The sequence below is a fragment of the Erythranthe guttata genome, chromosome 2 (genome assembly GCF_056151865.1).
Source record: "Erythranthe guttata isolate IM_541 chromosome 2, IM_541, whole genome shotgun sequence".
NCBI classification, from domain to species: domain Eukaryota; kingdom Viridiplantae; phylum Streptophyta; class Magnoliopsida; order Lamiales; family Phrymaceae; genus Erythranthe; species Erythranthe guttata.
This window is the reverse complement of record NC_142534.1, coordinates 11,723,352-11,741,083: the sequence shown is the minus strand read 5'-3', so window position 1 is coordinate 11,741,083 and position 17,732 is coordinate 11,723,352. Positions and strand designations below refer to the sequence as shown.

Here is a 17,732-nt window from a genome sequence, read left to right as displayed (position 1 = left end):
ATGGGTGTGATGGACGATGGCTATTGTGCAAAATGGTATTCGCTTGTTTGAATAGGTTGAGATAATCCACACACCACTTGATAATATTTTCCTTGGCCGTCGTTTCTTCGCCATGCAAAGTCTGATTGCGCACATCCCAAAGCTTCCAACAGACAATGAGACCCAACAGTAGTTGGTCTTCTTGTAGAGTGTTTTTCATATGATTTAGCCAACACTCAAAATTTTGAGAGGGACCCGAACACAAAGTCTGAAATGGATAGCTCTGCCATACATCCTTAATATATTCGCATTCTATAATCGCATGCATGGAGGTCTCGATCGCTCCACATCTCACGAATTGTAACATACTACTACATCACGTTATCAAAAGAAAGTGATTTTTTTTTTCTCAACATGTTAAAATAAAATTGGACTTTCTTTTTATATTGCCACGTGATCCACACAAGCTCAAAGATGATGAATTGGAAGAAGCGCAAGCGTATGAGTTTAGAGAGGTTATCCGAGATGTCATTGGAGATAAATGTTTGAATGAGATTGTTGAAGAGTTAATGGTTTGGAATTGGAAGAAATGAAAAAGGAAATTCGTTAGACAAGTCGAATTTCAAGCACCCCGAAAGTCATGTATGATTCTGGCAGAGTTTAACATTCGAGTTATAACTCTCTCGTCCGTAGTTCACTTAATCTGATTCAAAATGATTCGTAAAGCTAACTGAAAGATCTAAAACTTTCATGTTTTGACGAAAGAGAGATTCGAAGTGGAACGGTAACCAAAATCGAGCTTGAAGAGCTTAGACGTGCACAATCCAATGTCTACGCGAGTTAAGAAGGATCGGGAAGTTGACTTGAGGACCAAGTTATTTAATTAATTTATTCCGCTTTTATTTTAGGATTTATTATATTTTTATTTTTTTAGAATCTTTTATGGTTAGAATTTTCTTATTTATAAGTTTCCTTATTATAGATTAGGTAGGAGTCATTTTCCTTGTGAAAAATGAGTCTTTTTAGCACTTATAAATAGGTTGCCAATTTGGCCTTTTATTATGGACGAATTATAATAAATAATTGAGTATTTTGAGAGGTCAATTCTCCTTCGCTGTTCTACAGTAACTTCGGGATCTTACAAGGGGATTCTTGTAATTTTCTTAGCGACATAATATTGGTTTCTGGTTCTTTATAACCACGGAGTCAATATTCCACCTTGATAATAATGGTTTCTAGCTTTTTATAACCACGGAGTCAATTCCACCTTGATAATAATGGTTTCTAGCTCTTTATAGCTATGGGGTCATTATTCCTTGCTTCCGCCAACCTGAATCCTTTGTTTTTTGATGTTTTCGATCTTGCTTCAGCGTAAGGTATTGGGTCTCGTAAGTCGTAACAAGTTCTACGGGGTTCGTATAATTTACCTTATTAATTAAGGATCCATTACGAATAAACCCATCATGTGATACTTATTCATAAAGGGGTCCAAATAATATTTTTTTTACAATAAAGTCCAGACATTATCCAGAGGTGTGTAAAAGACTAAAATATCCCTTCACATTTTAATATGCTCCCATTTCATCCTTTAATTTAATTTAACCTTAATTTGATCTCAAATTTCACAAATTATTCAATTTTGACACAAAACTCAATTTTTAGTACAATTTTGCCCGTCGCCGCCATTGACTTTCTTTCTTTTTATTTTTTTCTTCTTTTTTTTTCCTTTCTACCGCCAATGACCAGCGGTTAATGCCGGTCTCCGGCGTCGTTGACTTTTTTTTTTTTCTGTTTCTTCAACATCTTTTTTCCCGTTTAAACAGTAACATTGATGTAGTTGACAGTCATATTTATTATATTACTGTTTAACACAATAATATTAACTATACTACAATTTAACATAGTAATATAGCTATATTACTCTCTATCACAGTAATATTAACACAACAAAACTCACCATTATTGTGTAATAGAGTAATATTAATATGTTGACCGTTCAACAAATGCAAATATAATAAATAGCCAAAAAAATTAGGGGAAACTACAGTTTGCACCCCTGAACTATGGGGTCTGTCGCAAACACCCCCCTGGACTACAAAACGTGACAAAATGGCCCCTCCGTTTCGAATCTGTTAGTGGATGATGACGTGGCACATGGACATTACTGTTACTAGCCGTTTTTATACCCGTTGGAACATTTTTTGACCCTTTTGCCCCTTATACTAGTATATATATATGTTTGTGTGGGTTATAGAGGTTTTCAAAAACTTTTTTCTTCATCATTTTTTCTCTAAATTTCTTCATGTTCTATTTTTCCCTTCTTTTTTCCTTCTTATAAAGCACGTTAATATCCCTTTTTTTTTTAATATTGAAAAATGTCGAGTAATAACTCAAATTCACAAGATTATTGTCATTCATGTCACAAATCACGACACTATTTGTCTAATTTTTTAGGCACAACATGCAAGTGCCATAAAAATGCTGTAACTCGAACAACTTGGACTCCTCTCAATCCAGGAAGAAGATTTGCAGGCTGTGAAAACTGGGATGTAAGAAAATATTTCATATTCATTGCAATCATCATTTACAAATAGTATTTGTAACTGTATAAATATACTTATTAATTTCTTAACAGAAATCAAGTGGTTGCAAGTACTTTCAGTGGTTGGAGCCTGAGATTTGTCCAAAGGAGCTGGAGATTGGGCAAGGCTTGTTGAAATTTTTGGATGAGAAAAATGAAAAGATAAAGTCAATGGAGGCTGCTAATGAAAAGCTGCAATTGTACAATGAGGAACTTCATGAAATTATTCTAAACATGACAAGAGCAAACAAGCACTTGGAAGAAAAAGTCCAAACACTAGAATGTGCAGCTTCTAAGAAAAATAAGATAGGGAGATATGTGAAGATATTCTCAATTTTTAGCATCTTCATATTCCTATGCAAATTGATTGCAAAGAACTCAGAATATCACAAGGGAAACTTATTGTATCTACAATAAGACTATTTCCAATGAAATTAGCAAGATAATAAATGTCATTTCATACTTGAATAGAAAGGCTAAACAGCCATACCAAAATACCATGTCTGTTCTAAATAGCAAACCCCAAAATATAAAGGCTTCACATCCACCAAAATGTAAATGCTAATACACAGCCATGCCAAAATATTAAAATACTAGTTTGCAGGCTTCCAAATATCAAAATAATAACCTAACATAAGAATCAACTTATTCAATTAACACAATATCTTAAGAAACATCAGAAAATACCACTTAATTTCATGTTTCTCCATTATCAGAAGTGGCAGCAAATCTGTTTGATCTTGGCTGGCTGGAGAAGAACACATTGCCAAATCTAGTATTGTGCACTTGCATCTACATTTATTGAGAAAAAAATGAACCATTAATTCACTGTATAATAAAAGATCAGTTACATTTTAATAAATTAGTTATCTGTATATTTCCCCCATCTGAAAAATTGTTTACTTGAACTTGAGACCCATTATTTGCACCACTCTGGCTTGCACCACTCTGCCACCATAGCATTCAAATGAGTAATATTTTATTCAAAATTGAAAATACAGATTATTTATGATGAGAGAAAAATACCTGCATAGGAGGTCTGAACATTCCCACCCCATTCCAATTACCAATTCCAGCATGGGGACCACTTTTTTTGCTAGGTTTCTTGTTTTTTTGTCCATGTCTTTTGCTACCTTGTCCTCTAACAGGTTGTGTAGAAGGACCAGCTGGTGTAGAGGATTGTGTAGAAGGACCAGTTAGTGTAGAGGATTGTATTGGTGTAGAGGATTGTCCTGCAACAGTTGTTCTTGTATGATGTGGGGTTGAAGTGGTTGCACTAACAGAAGATGAAGGTGCCTGCAATTGCAAAATTATTGACTTTAGTTAACTACATCAAATGTTCTAAATGAATTAATCAATAATAATATAAACACATAACCTTAGTTCTTTTTCTTGGCCTTTCTACATTATTTGGTCTTTCAGCACTTCTTGATTTTTGTGAAGGAGGCTTCTTGCACCTTCTTTTGTTGTGAGTGATATCACCACAATTTGAGAATGTTTGCACAGTTCCTTGTCTTGTCACTGTGCCTCCAACACTGATTTCATCATATCCTCTCTTTCTCATTTTTCTTGGTCTGCCAGTCTGTTTTTTGAATGGAGGTGGCAAGATTGGCAGTGATTCAGCTTGTGTTGATGGAATTGACCATTGTGAATGGTCTGGCAGATGAGTCAAAGTATAACTGTAAGATTTCTTGTAGTTATCAACAGAGAAATAAGGGCTCACATAATCCTCTATATCTTTGTGCTCAGACATAAGTGCACAAGTGGCATGTGTACATGGTATTCCTGTCATGTCCCATTCCTTACAACTGCATGACTTTTTTCTAAAGTCCACAACCCAACCCTTATTTCCTAATGTCACTTCCCACAGCCCCTCATTTGCCATATGACATTCAAACTCAAGTGCCTTGTCTTTGATACTGTTCAATTTATCTTGTATCCTAGGACAAATTTTGGTAGTGCATTTCTCTATCCATTGTCTTTTACTCTGAATTCTGCACATAAATTGTCTCCTCAAAGCCTCCATCATTGTAAGAATGGGCAGTTCTCTAGCTTCCTTGATGTAGCTGTTAAAGGATTCACACAAGTTGTTGTTCAACAGATCACACTTTGGCCTTGCTGAGATAGCATGCTTGCACCACAAGTTGGTTGGGATTTTCTTTAACCAAACATAAGCCTCATTTGATAAGTCTTTGATCTCATCAATTTTCTTATTGAATTCTTCCTCCAAATAAGCCCTTGCTGCACTCCACATCAGGTCTTTCAGTGCCTTATCCTTAAACTTCAGCTTGAAGTTTGCATACAGGTGCCTTACACAAAATCTGTGATCTGTGTTTGGCATAATGGATTGAAAAGTCTCAACTAATCCCTTCTGTCGATCATAAATGAAGTTGCATGAGGTTAGATCAAAACCAGTTACATAATGAATCAACATATTTAAAAACCAAGTCCAGCTCTCTCTGCACTCACTTTCAACTACTGCAATAGCTAAATGGAACATCTGATTATTCCCATCTCTAGCTATAACAGCTATCAACTGCCCACCATAAGGAGTCTTGAGGAAGCAAGCATCCAATCCTATAATTGGTCTACAAACCTCTATAAAACCTCTTTTCATTGCATCAAAAAATACAAAAATCCTCTGAAATCTAGGATCTTTGTATATTGGAGGGCCCTGAACCTTAACTACTGCAGTAGAACCAGGATTGGTTTTTAGAATTTCATGGCAATACTGCCTCACTCTAGAGTATTGCTCATACACATTGCCATGAGCTTTCTCAATGGCTTTTTGTTTGGCTCTGTATAGCTTTTGCCTATGTGCATACACCTTCACTTCTTTTCTCATTAGCTTTCTGAATGATTTAATAGACATAGAGGGGTCTTCAAGAAAATGTTCCAAGTACTGCTCTGCAAGGTAAGTGGAGTTGGCACTCTTGTTCCTAAATCCTCTAGGACACCTATGAGGTTCACCTTTAATTGTCTTCACCTGAAATGTTGTGGACTTACCCTGTAAGCTAGCATGTATCCTCCACCCACATTTATTCTTACAAGATGCAGTCACCCCTTTTCTCTCATTTTTTTCAAATTTCAGTTCAAATCCTCTCACAATTGAAAACTGCCTCAAAGATTTCCTAAATATAAAAGAATTGGCAAACACAAGGCCCACTGCAAGTTCTGAATTTTTCATTTAAGACCCCTCATCAAACTCTGGAAATTTTAGGCTTGTGTTCTCACAATCTGAGTCACTAGGTTATGTGAGGATTTCTGGATCACTTTGAATATCTTTTTCTCCTGTAACAAATGTTTTTTCAACTTCAGCATATGATACTGGATATGAAATATTTGTTTCTGCATCATGGTCTCCTATAGGATCACAACTATCACTAAATGTATCACCCTCAGCAAAGAACTCAAAGTCAGACAAACCATCTTCACTTTCACTATCAGTACTTGCATCATAATCAGGATCAGTTTCACTCTCAAGCTCATCTCTCTCTGAGTTATCCTCATCATCAGCCTCTGTGATTTCTGGATCAATTTCTACGGTGTCGACATCTAGAAATAAATCAATCTCATGCACACATGCAGAAGCATACAATCTAAACATTTCCATCACAACAATATCACTATCAAGCAGCTTCAATTCTACGTCAGCAGGCATTATAAACCAAACAACAGTAGTGGCAGGGTATCCCATTTCTTTAACTAAGTCAATTATCTCGAAATATGACATCAAATCTGGGTCAACATCTTTAACAATGTGTACCTTGCCTCTGATATACCTACCCCCTTCACCACCAAAACTCCCCCGTAGTTAATCCTAAGTGTATACTGCTGATCGCCCAACATGTTTTCCTAAACAAAAGAAAAAATAATCAATTAATCAAATGCACATAAGTTGCAGAAACAAAAAAAACCCCAAAATTAAATCTCAATACCAAAAGAAAGAAAACCCCATGAAAAGTCACAATATTTATGGAAATTGTTCTGGAAAATAGTAAATTGCCAACAAAATTCCAAAAAATAAATCTTAAGACCAAATTAAATTAATTCCCCAAAAATTCGAAAAAGATTTTTGCAAAACCCTAATTTTCTCAAAATCGTGAATTAATTTAGTGAATACCCCAATTTAACATCGAAATGGACAAAATAAACACCATAAACACAAGAAATTTGTTTCTAAAACAAACCCATGACATAACTACGAAAAAAAAAGGTGGAATTGAAAGCCCTAAAAGCAACACTAACCTTTGTCTCTCTTTAGATTTCTTGATTTTTTTGCCTCCAAATTTCTTCAGACGTCTTCAGACATCAACGCTTTCAGATGATTCAAACCATGGAAGAATTTCAGCAAAGAAATCAAATTTTGGGAAAATTTCGATCTTACGTTCTTAGAGTGAAGGAGAAACGTTTTTTTTTGTCTAAGTGAGAGGAATGATAAGTCTGCACACAATACAGACCATGTTAGTGTTACAAGGGTACATAAGTAATTACACTCTTAAATTAACGGTGTTAATTTTCTAACGTTTGACCAAAAAACGGAGGGGCCATTTTGTCACGTTTTGTAGTCCAGGGGGGTGTTTGCGACAGACCCCATAGTTCAGGGGTGCAAACTGTAGTTTCCCAAAAAAAATCATATTGATGTGGTTGACATTAATATTACTGTCATCCACAGTAATATTACTGTAACGACAGTTATATTACCGTCCACCATAGTAATATAATTGTGTTTACGGTAATATTACAATAGTAGACAGTAATATGATTACGTTAATCGGTCAACAAATCATACTAAACAAAAAGGCCAAAAAAATAATACATTGATGTGGTTGACAGTAATATTATTGTGTTTACAGTAATTTTAATGTCAACGACAGTAAATATTACGTTGACTTGTCAACAAATCAAACAAAAAAAAAGTTAAAAAATAATAACATTTTTGTGGTTGACAATAATTGTACTTAAACGACAATACAATAACGTAAATTTACTCTCAACAATAGTACAATTACTCTCGGTGGCAGTATGATTACTGTTAATGACACTACAATTACGATCAACCTTCGGCGGCCGGCTTAAAAAAACGGATAAAAATAAATTAAAATCCATTCAAGTGAAAAAAACAAAAAATAATAAACCAGTCAAAATTGTTAGAGTAGGTGGCCAACAAGCCAACTTGCGCCTATGGTCTTTTATTTATTCTTGCAATAAATTTTCCTTTTCCGTATTCTCCCTACCTTTAAAAGCATGAATGTTTTATGTTTCTTAACTTTTTTGTGATACCTATTCTACCCTTATTAGTAAGTTATTATATATCTATGTATATTACATATTGTTATGTACGTAAAAATATTATTTATATTCCAATCAATACATCTTATTAATATATTTGCACTTTACTGCTCTCTCTCGATCTCTCTTTGTTTGTTTTTTTTTTAGTTTTTTTTTATTTAACACATATACAAAAGTAATGTTTGGGAACTTTGTATTCCATTTATTGGATAAATCAAATTCGACTTGGATTTATGGATCATCGGAAAATGATATTTTTCTAATAATCCATAAAATATTTTTAATGGCGTGATTTAGTTTCATGATTTACATCTCAAACCTCTAGAATATTTTTATTTATTATTTTTTTATTTGATATAAATTTATAACTTTTCTTTTATCGAAATATGTAAATTAAATAAACATATTTAGTAATAAAGAAATTATATCAAACTTTTAAAACCCGTAAAATGAAACTACATTTGATTTAGTATGTCTTCGTAATATTTTTTTATGAAAAGAATATGATAAGATCGATGATAATTTCATAAAATGTTATGCAAGTGACAAAACCAATATAATGATATTATAAAAAACAGTCACTTAAAGTTTTGGTAGTAATATGTCTATTTTAAATATTTAGCTTACATTTATTTGGTAATGAAGGAATCTATAGCATTTTTCTTATATAAGGAACTCTGTGTTGCATATTATTTTTTCTAGGTTTTATTTATTGCAATTTGTTGAATTTTTTCTGAATGTTCATGCATTTCGCTATAAAATTCCGAAAAAAAAAGTGAAAACATTGTGAAAAATCCCATTATATCCGAATTTGGATCAAGAGATTATAAATTAATGCAATTTCTGAAATTTCCGAAATATTGATAATATTATGATCATTGGAAAACTCTTGAAATGTCACTCTAAAGAAAAGACATTGTTGAAATTTAATGTATAACAATAGTTACAGTAACAAAAAAAAAAAAATTAGTATATTTTGTAGTATACCAGATCCGTAACATTAAAATTATAATACTAAAAAGTAATTAATATACATTATTATTTATTAACTTATTTTCTTTTTATGTTTTTTAACATAATTGACTATGGTGAAATCATATTATCACTTATACTAATAAAATCCATAAATAACGATAAATACATGAAATTAAGAATTTATTTTACCTCGATATTTTAAAATCAATCTTAGCCATTCACAACTATTTCATCTTATTTTAGACATATTTATTATATATTGGTTATTATTATTTATTTTTAATTTTATTTTGTTCTTTCTAAATAATTCTTAATTAAGTTAATAATGTTCACTTACATGTTTATGATATGTCACTGAAAAACTCTATTATGAGTTTTATGTAAAATACATTTTATTTAATAATTTAAGAAAATAAACTTCAACTTTCAAAATAAATCATAATATATGAAAAGATTATCATACTTTTAATATAACATAATATAAATATTATTAATAGTATTAGTAAATAATAATTCGTTTGAGTTTGTATTATTCTATTTTCATATTTGTGGAATATCCGTGATAAAAATTATATGAGAGCTAATTTAAAAGTTTAAACTACTTTAGGTATCTAAAGCTTAACTTAAAATAAAATGATTTATTTTAAAATAAAGTTTTACAAGTATATGCTTATAATATATTATTGGAAAGCTCTTCAAATATAGTTTTATACAAATTAAATTACATGAAAAATTTCAATACGTAGAGAAAAATTCAATATGAAGAAAGTAAACACTTGCCTTAGTATAAATATACCACATGAAAAGACATTTGATATTTAAACTACATTATTAAGCTATGTTAATTTATTATTTTCATTTTTGTTATTACACAATTGATCCTAACTAATTGATGGTATAACTTTGTAATAAGGGGCATAATAGGAAGCACAAAAATGTTAAGAAACAAAAATGTATATTTTACCCTTAATTAGTAAGTTACACTATATACTATTTATGGTTAGTTAAGTAAAAAAGTTATTGATATTTCAATCAATGCATTCAATCAATGTATCATGCTCTCCCCTAATTCATAATACGAATTTTTGTTTTACTTTATAGCATAATGAAAATTCATGCACATTTTCTCTTTCTATTATATTTCTATGGTTTTGTTTTGTATTTCCTTTACTTTTTCTTTATAGTAATTGCTTTCGTATTTTCCATTTTTCAACTGCACATCTCTATTTTTCAAAATAAATAAACCATAAAGTAACAATTGTTTTGGATTTTTGGACAGGCTAAAAGAAAGATGAGTAAATTACAACACCTCTGATTTGAGGTATAATTACAAATTTTTTTTTTCGTATAATAGCATCCACACGTGTACATTGTATCCATCGTACACGTTCACCCTTACAGTGTCAAAATAAATTGTTTTTTTAGATTTCGTGAAATATTTTTTAGTCTATCCCCAATTCCCCATTTTACCCCGGCATAGGAGTCCCAATAAAATAGCTCATTTAAGACAAAAATATCGTTAGGAAGAAGTGGGTAACATTTAAAATTTCAGAGGATTCAATTATAATATATTTTCAGGTTAAAAAATATATTTGTAATTTAATTCCATGTGCAGCCGCCGACGGCTCTAGAGAGGGGTGGGTAATTGAGGCTGAAAACGAAGATGAGTACTATATTCCTTGGTTTAAATTTTATCAACTCGACACTACCCAGATGACGATAATTGCTCTTGCTATTAACATTGAGGTTTATGTGGAGGATCTAAATCTTTTGGTAACTCCTGAAGAGCTCATAAAGACCGCAAACTATTTGATGAAAGAATTTGAGATGAAAAATCTCGGAAGGACAAAATTTTGTCTTGCCCTCCAGATCGAGCATTTGTTCAATGGAATCTTCATCCATCAGTCCACATATAAAGAAAAAGATTCTAAAACGATTTTACATGGATAAATCTCATCCTTTGAGTAATCCTAAGGTTGTTCGATCGTTGGATATAAAGAAAGATCCATTCCGCCATAGAGAAGAGAATGAAGAATTACTTGGTCCAGAAGTACCTTATCGTAGTGCCATTGGGGGACTAATGTATCTTGCAAGTAACACTAGACCTGATATTGCTTTCTCAGTTAACTTATTAGCACCATAGTAATGCAACAAAATCAAGAAACTGTTAAATGCCTCAAATTACCACCATCCTTATATGTATATTTGAATAACCAATTTCCTTTTTTATGTTTGTATTTGCTATTTAATATTAAATATTTGTCATAACGTTTTTTTGGACAATTTCAACAAAATTAAAATATGGAATAAGTTTAATGATATAATTTTTTATTTTTTTTGTTATGATTAAATAGGTTTTGAAATGAAATTGGATATCTAAGAGACCATGAATGTAAAAACATATATTGGAAAAGAAATAACTATGTTGGTTTGACGGTTGTGCTTTTGAAAAACAACATAGTTAAATTAAGTACACATTATAAAATTAATTTTATAGTGAAATGTTGCAATTAAATAATCCACACTTCTTGTATATATATAAAATGTTCTTTCAAGTTACATTGTTAGAAATAAATAATCCACATATTTTTTTGTTTTAATACAAAATTTTATTTTAAGTCACATACATAATTAACATTATAAAATTAATTAAACACGTGCGAGGCACGTGCTTTTTTCTAGTAATGATAAAACACCTTTAGGCATTTTATATATTTGTCCCTTGCATAAGCATATGTATAGTCCTTACATTTATTATAATTACTTATATATGATCTAGTAGGATCTTGAGATATTTACTTAAGTATTATAACTGTTAAGCCATGTTCCTAGTCGAAGGGTTACGCCACCAATGAGGATATCGACATTTTCCATTAAGAGACTAGCACTTAGCGTATGTGTACTGCGTCTCATCAGTAAACGGTATTGTGATACCGGCATACATAAGTGGGTGCTCGTAAGTTGACGAGTTCACTAAACTCCCTCATCCTAGAAATCTCTAAGTGGTTCTCAATAATCGAGTAGAGATCTCTATGATATAGATGTACACCATTAGTCCTTAAGACCTAGATATCACCGTGACTTCACTAGAGGACCAGCTATATTGTCACCTGTCCCTGAGTTCCACCGAGGACCGCCCCAAGGGCCGGTGTTCGTGCAACGCGAAATCTAAGTGGGAGGTCTGTGCATTGTAGTCGGGGATTCGATTGCTAGAATAATCCTGGATGTCCTGTGTGTTCTCACAGTTTGTAATCTTTAAGTCTCTGGCCAGAGCTGACTAAGTGATGATTAGGGAATGTGATTCTGTAAGTCATGCACGTAACGATAGAACACTTAGAACGATCGCACAATTATTGAACTATAAAGGAGGTCTCAATGAACCAATGCCTCTAGTTCAATTGGGACATATTTATCGAAGGGATCGTAGTGTATGTTAACTATATCACACGGTTCTTGCAGGCACTTCATTTGTATCTAGGGAATCATGATCGTAGTTGCTAAACGCCAATCTTGAATCGTTGGGTGATTAAGTTGAAACGAGCTTCATCTTAATTATAACTCTAGTGACGGGATTAATAATGGGAAGTCTATACGATTGAGTCCAACATTCATAATTGAGAACTATCAATAGAAAAGAAAAGAACTAGGCGATTATCTTAGTGAACTTTCTAAATTAGGAAATTTCCAAATTTAGTCGGTTTACTAAATTAAGGTTTCCAGTTTTTGAAATTTGAAAATAGAGAATTGGCATTCGTAATTCATCAAATATATTTTCAATATAGTTTTTTCTATTTTTCTGGACTTTATGAATTCCATAGCTAATTTGCAGAAAACGCACAATATCAAAACCTAATCAAGCCAAAAAATAACACCAAGTGTCTAACCTAATTCCAATTTATGCCTCGAATTTGTAATGGTAGCGTTAGTGGTGCATCGGAAGCGGTTGTGCGACGGTGGAAGCGGATGTGCGTTGGTGGAAGCGATTGTGTGTCGGTGGAAGCGATTGTGCGTCGGCGGCAGCACTCTCGACACAGAGGTAAAGGTCGCGGTGCAGGCGCAGCAATCACACCAATATGAAATCATAAGCAATGAAAGCCACCAAGAGCAAGGCAACACCAATAACTTTAAATACAGTAAGACACAATGTTCTTTGAATATAAATAATTTTTTATGCTTTTTGTAGAAGAATATTATGGTTTGGGTAAAAAGAAAATTAAAAAATAACAAAACACAATCACAAAGTAAGAACACCAAACCTTTTCCCCGTCGTGATAACAACAAAATGATCTCCGAGGCCGCCGTTGCCACCAACAACAAGATTAATACCTTTCTGTACCTAAATTCTCAGCACTCCATATGTAGCACTCCATATGCACTATTTAGAACTTGAATAGCATCATATCTTATAATCTCTCGTTGCTCTGACATTTCATTTGCAGATGCCAAAATATGACCATTGTTTATATTGAAATTTAAGCGAATTGTCTTAAGTGGTAATAGTACAGCAAATTCTAACTTGATCATCGGCAATAGTAGCTATAGAGTCTGGACTCATCGATTGTTTGGTGCTAGAAGTATTTTTTCGGCCCATTTTTGAATATATTGGAACAACAAGTTTGGGGAAAACAGTCGGTTGAGTATGAACAACCTCTATATCCTCTTGAACATCACTCTCTAACAACTCAAAGGGGTTGGAATGCTCGAAATACCCTTTATGAATATTCTCGACAATAATCCGCACAATAGCTTGAGAAAAACTAGGATTTTCAGTCAATTGTTTCCCCGATGTTTCAGGAATATCCACGTTTTCAACTCGCCAAACTGGTTTTTCTTTTGGTGGGGCTGTGGGTTTTGGAATCCGTTGTGGCGGTGGTGGAAAATCCGGTTTTTTAGCATTTCCATTTGTATAACAATTTTCAACCGAGTGATCCAAGTGAGAACAAAAAGTGTAGAGTTTTGGGATGTTGTCGTAGTTAACCGCCAAGGAAATCATCTCGAAATCATCATAGCCAGTCATCACCGGAATTCGTTCAACCCTCGATTTCAAGAGATCAATTATGACACAAAATCGGGCAATGGAGAGCTTCTTTTGATCGGCTATAAAATCAAAAAACTCAAGGGGATTGTCAATAGAAGAAGCAAGGAAGAATATAGCTTCCATGTTATACATATAAGGATGAATTCCCGGCACATTAACCCAAACCGGCGCTTTAGAAGTATAATTGTTCAAATTAAAGCACAAATATATTTAAAAACATGCATGGGAATCCCATCAATATAGCATATCGAACTTCTCAAAAGCAAACAATAATCATTTAATACCGAGAATTGAATCAACACATGCCGATAATTCAATTTATGTAACTTAAAGGAACTGCGGGGCTTCAAATCGTATCAACCTCTTTTTTCGAGAAATAAAGCACATTCTTGTCATCTATCACTTTAATTATCCCAATTGGAGCGATATCTTCTCGGTTGAGAAAGTGACGACCACGATCAGCCTTAGAAGGGGCAATTGGAGGTCGGATATCACCATGTACAACGGGAGCAAAGGATTTGGTCGGGGATTGAGGTTTTGGGGTTTGAATTTCGGGATTATGATTTTTTAATTGGGTATTTTGGGTTTTGAATTGGGAATTTGGGTTATGATTGTCCAATTCAGAAATAGGGGTAGAAGTATCATTTTTAGTGGTTGAATTGGACATAAGATCAGCTTGTGCCACAAAATTGGGGTTTATGAGGTCTATTTTAGGGCTTTCGGCTCGGGTTTGAGTGATATTATCGTGAGCCGGTTTTAAAGTGGGAGAAAGGCCTTTCTTCGGAGAGTTAGGGGCTGAGATGGGCTAGGGGCCGGTGGTTTGAGGCTAGAACCATCCTCATGGGATGGTGATTTGGCTGGTGTAAACTTGGTGAATTGTGGTTGACTGAGGTGAGGAGTTCTGGCCAAGTCAATGGGTGAGGTGGAATGGGATAGAAAATGGATTGGTGAGATTTGAACTGTGGAGACCTTACCTTGTGTTGAAGATTCAACTTCCACACAATCAAGGAATATTAATTAGTGAAATCTTCCATAACTACCACGTCCGAAGAGGAAGGTCCCGATTTAGAATGATCTTGATTGACAATACTCATTAAATGATGAACAAGACAAGATGACAGTCTTGATTCATGAGGGGGTACAAACAACAGCTACCCACTCGAAGACCTCCACTGAGAGAATGTGGGCATACGACGGAGACACGAAAAACCCATGGCAAGGCACGAACACGAAACAAGATGAAGACGAAGCAAACCTTCACTAAAATTCAAAAAAAAAAAAAAGCAAAAGAATCTCCCTAAGCTCTATGAAAAAAATGAGGCTGAGATCACAAGGATTGAAAGTAACCCCAAAACCCAACGAAATGAAGGAGAAACAACAAATAAAAGGACACAAAGGCACAAGAATACGGCTGACCCAAACACAAGACACGAAAAAAAACGAGTAACACTACCAAATTTTGAGAAAATTAGATGCAAATAGCACCAAAACCTCAAAACCGATGAAAAATTGAACTAAAATAACAATAAAAAAACGATGATCAACTAACCAGAAATTAATGAAATGATAAATAAACATATAAACGGCTAGAATTGATCAACATCTTCGTCGAAAAGGCACAACTTTCTAGAGAGAAGGCAGAGTGTTTTTAGACACAAATTTACGTATGTCTAGAAATGCATTTGCCCGACTTTGTTTTCTTATTCATAATTTCGGTGGCTTAGTTGATACATGTCATGTCAAAGTTAATGAACAATCGGCCATTTTCATGCATATATTGGGACATCGTACAAAAAATAGGATTGTAGATTATAAGTTCAACAGATCTAGGTATACGGTGTGTAAGCACTTCAATGGTAACAAGCCCGTCCATAATCGTAGTGTTGTTGTTTCAACCCTACCAAAAGTTGTCTTTCTTTGCATCTTCCACCACAACTTCAATTTTGGGATCAAAGTCATTTTTAGAGTTGTGTTTATAACTGATGTGATTAAAATGTAACTCACGTCTTTTGAAGAAGAATTGGGGGTCAATTTATAACAGAAGTTGCAGGGGTGGTAGGTTAACCACACACAGTGCTTTAACTACACTTCATATTTTCACAAGTGAAATGATTAGCATTCTTCTTGAAAAATCACGAAATTTAGTACACAAGCTCAATTCATACGCATAAGATCTAAAAAATTGTTATTTGTCAACTACATTACATTAATTACCTATCAATGCATCAATAAAAAAAGGGGTCTTAAGAGATAGGTCCCTGGTGACAAAACTAAATAGAACTAAATGACAACCTCAACTAAACATTTGCTTCACGTCCTTTATTAAATTAATTCCAAAAATGCCCTTTTACTCATCTTTATTTTTTTGATTCTTACTTTATCATTTTTTACATTATTATAAACAACTTATTTTTTTTCCTTTTTTTTGATTTGGGAATTACGAAAAAAATATATTTTTCGTTTTTATTAAAAAATAAAACAGATTTAAAAAAAAACTATGATGTACTATGATATACTATGGTCCACTGTTGATAGATTAAAGTATTATTAAAAAAAAATCTTTTTTTCTACATAATATAAAAAATTACAAAAACAACGTGTTTTTTGTTTTTTTTAATTCAAATTACATTTTTTTTATTTTTTAATTTAATTTATTTGTTTGTCAATACTGTAGTAGACTATAGTATACTGATGTGTACTATGATCTACTACGGTGTACTACAAAACCCTAGCAGCCAACAACACCAATCTCACCAACCCTAGACGTCAAACCCTAGTCGCCTACCTTCGCAGCCGTCGCAACTACCAACTTTGAAAAAACCTAGATTTACCAGTTTTAACCCAAATCAAATAAAATCTCTTGAAGATCAAGAAAATCAGATGCAATTAGTAAAGACTATACTTTCAATTAAATCTCCACCATAACCACACCGCTTCATCGACCTCCACAGCCCCCACCGCCGCCACGACCACCATAGCGGGATAGCCCCCGTTGCCGTCTCGACCACCATAGCAGGACAACCCCCGGCTCGCATCGACCATCAAAGCCCCCTGGCGCCACCTCCACCACCACGGCCCCCCGCTACCGCCTCGTGCACCACAGCCCTTTGCCTTGCGCTACAACTGGAGAAGAAAGCAAGAGAGATATAGAGATGGAAAGGTGAGAGAGAAAAAAAAACGAGAGAGAAAAGAATATGCAGAGACAACGTATGTGAGAGAGAGAGAACGGAGAGAATAACGAAAGAATAAAATAAATCTGAATGAAAGAAACGTTAATATGTAGGTTACAGAATTTAGAGTATAAGGGCAAGATTGGGATGTAAAAAAAATTAGGGGTGTGGCTCATATATTATTTCAAATTAAGGATTTAATTAAAAGAATGAATTTGAACTTGTCATTTAGTTCAAATTAAGTTTCGTTTGAGGGACTCATAGCGTATTACCCCATAAAAAAAATCACTTTGACATGACACGTTTTTTTGTAATTTATAAGCACAATGCTAAATGGAGGTTTTATAATGTAAAATACCATTGAAAAACAGATATCATACAATTAATTTCACATCCTAAATTAAATAATAAAAAAGTACACAACAACATTTAAACAAATGTCTTCTAATTTGGACATACACAAAAACATATATCATACAATTAATTCCACATTCTAAATTAAATAATTAAAGAGTACACAACAACATTTAAACAAATGTCTTCTAATTTTGACATACACCACGTTACACATAATAAATAACTGGCATTAAGAAAAACATACCAATTATGACAATCGAACCAAGTAAATTCATCCATTTGATTTTACTTACATCATCATAATAATAATAATAATAATAATAATAATAATAATAATAAT

At 33.3% G+C, this 17,732-nt stretch overlaps 1 protein-coding gene across 1 annotated transcript; it reads right to left on the bottom strand.

Annotated features, from left to right (window-relative positions):
• Positions 1-3,914: 3,914 nt before the first annotated feature.
• LOC105969659 (uncharacterized) lies at positions 3,915-5,747 on the bottom strand. The gene has a single exon (XM_012994433.2). The coding sequence runs from the start codon at positions 5,745-5,747 to the stop codon at positions 3,915-3,917; it is 1,833 nt and encodes a 610-aa protein (XP_012849887.2).
• Between the last annotated feature and the right edge of the window lie 11,985 nt (positions 5,748-17,732).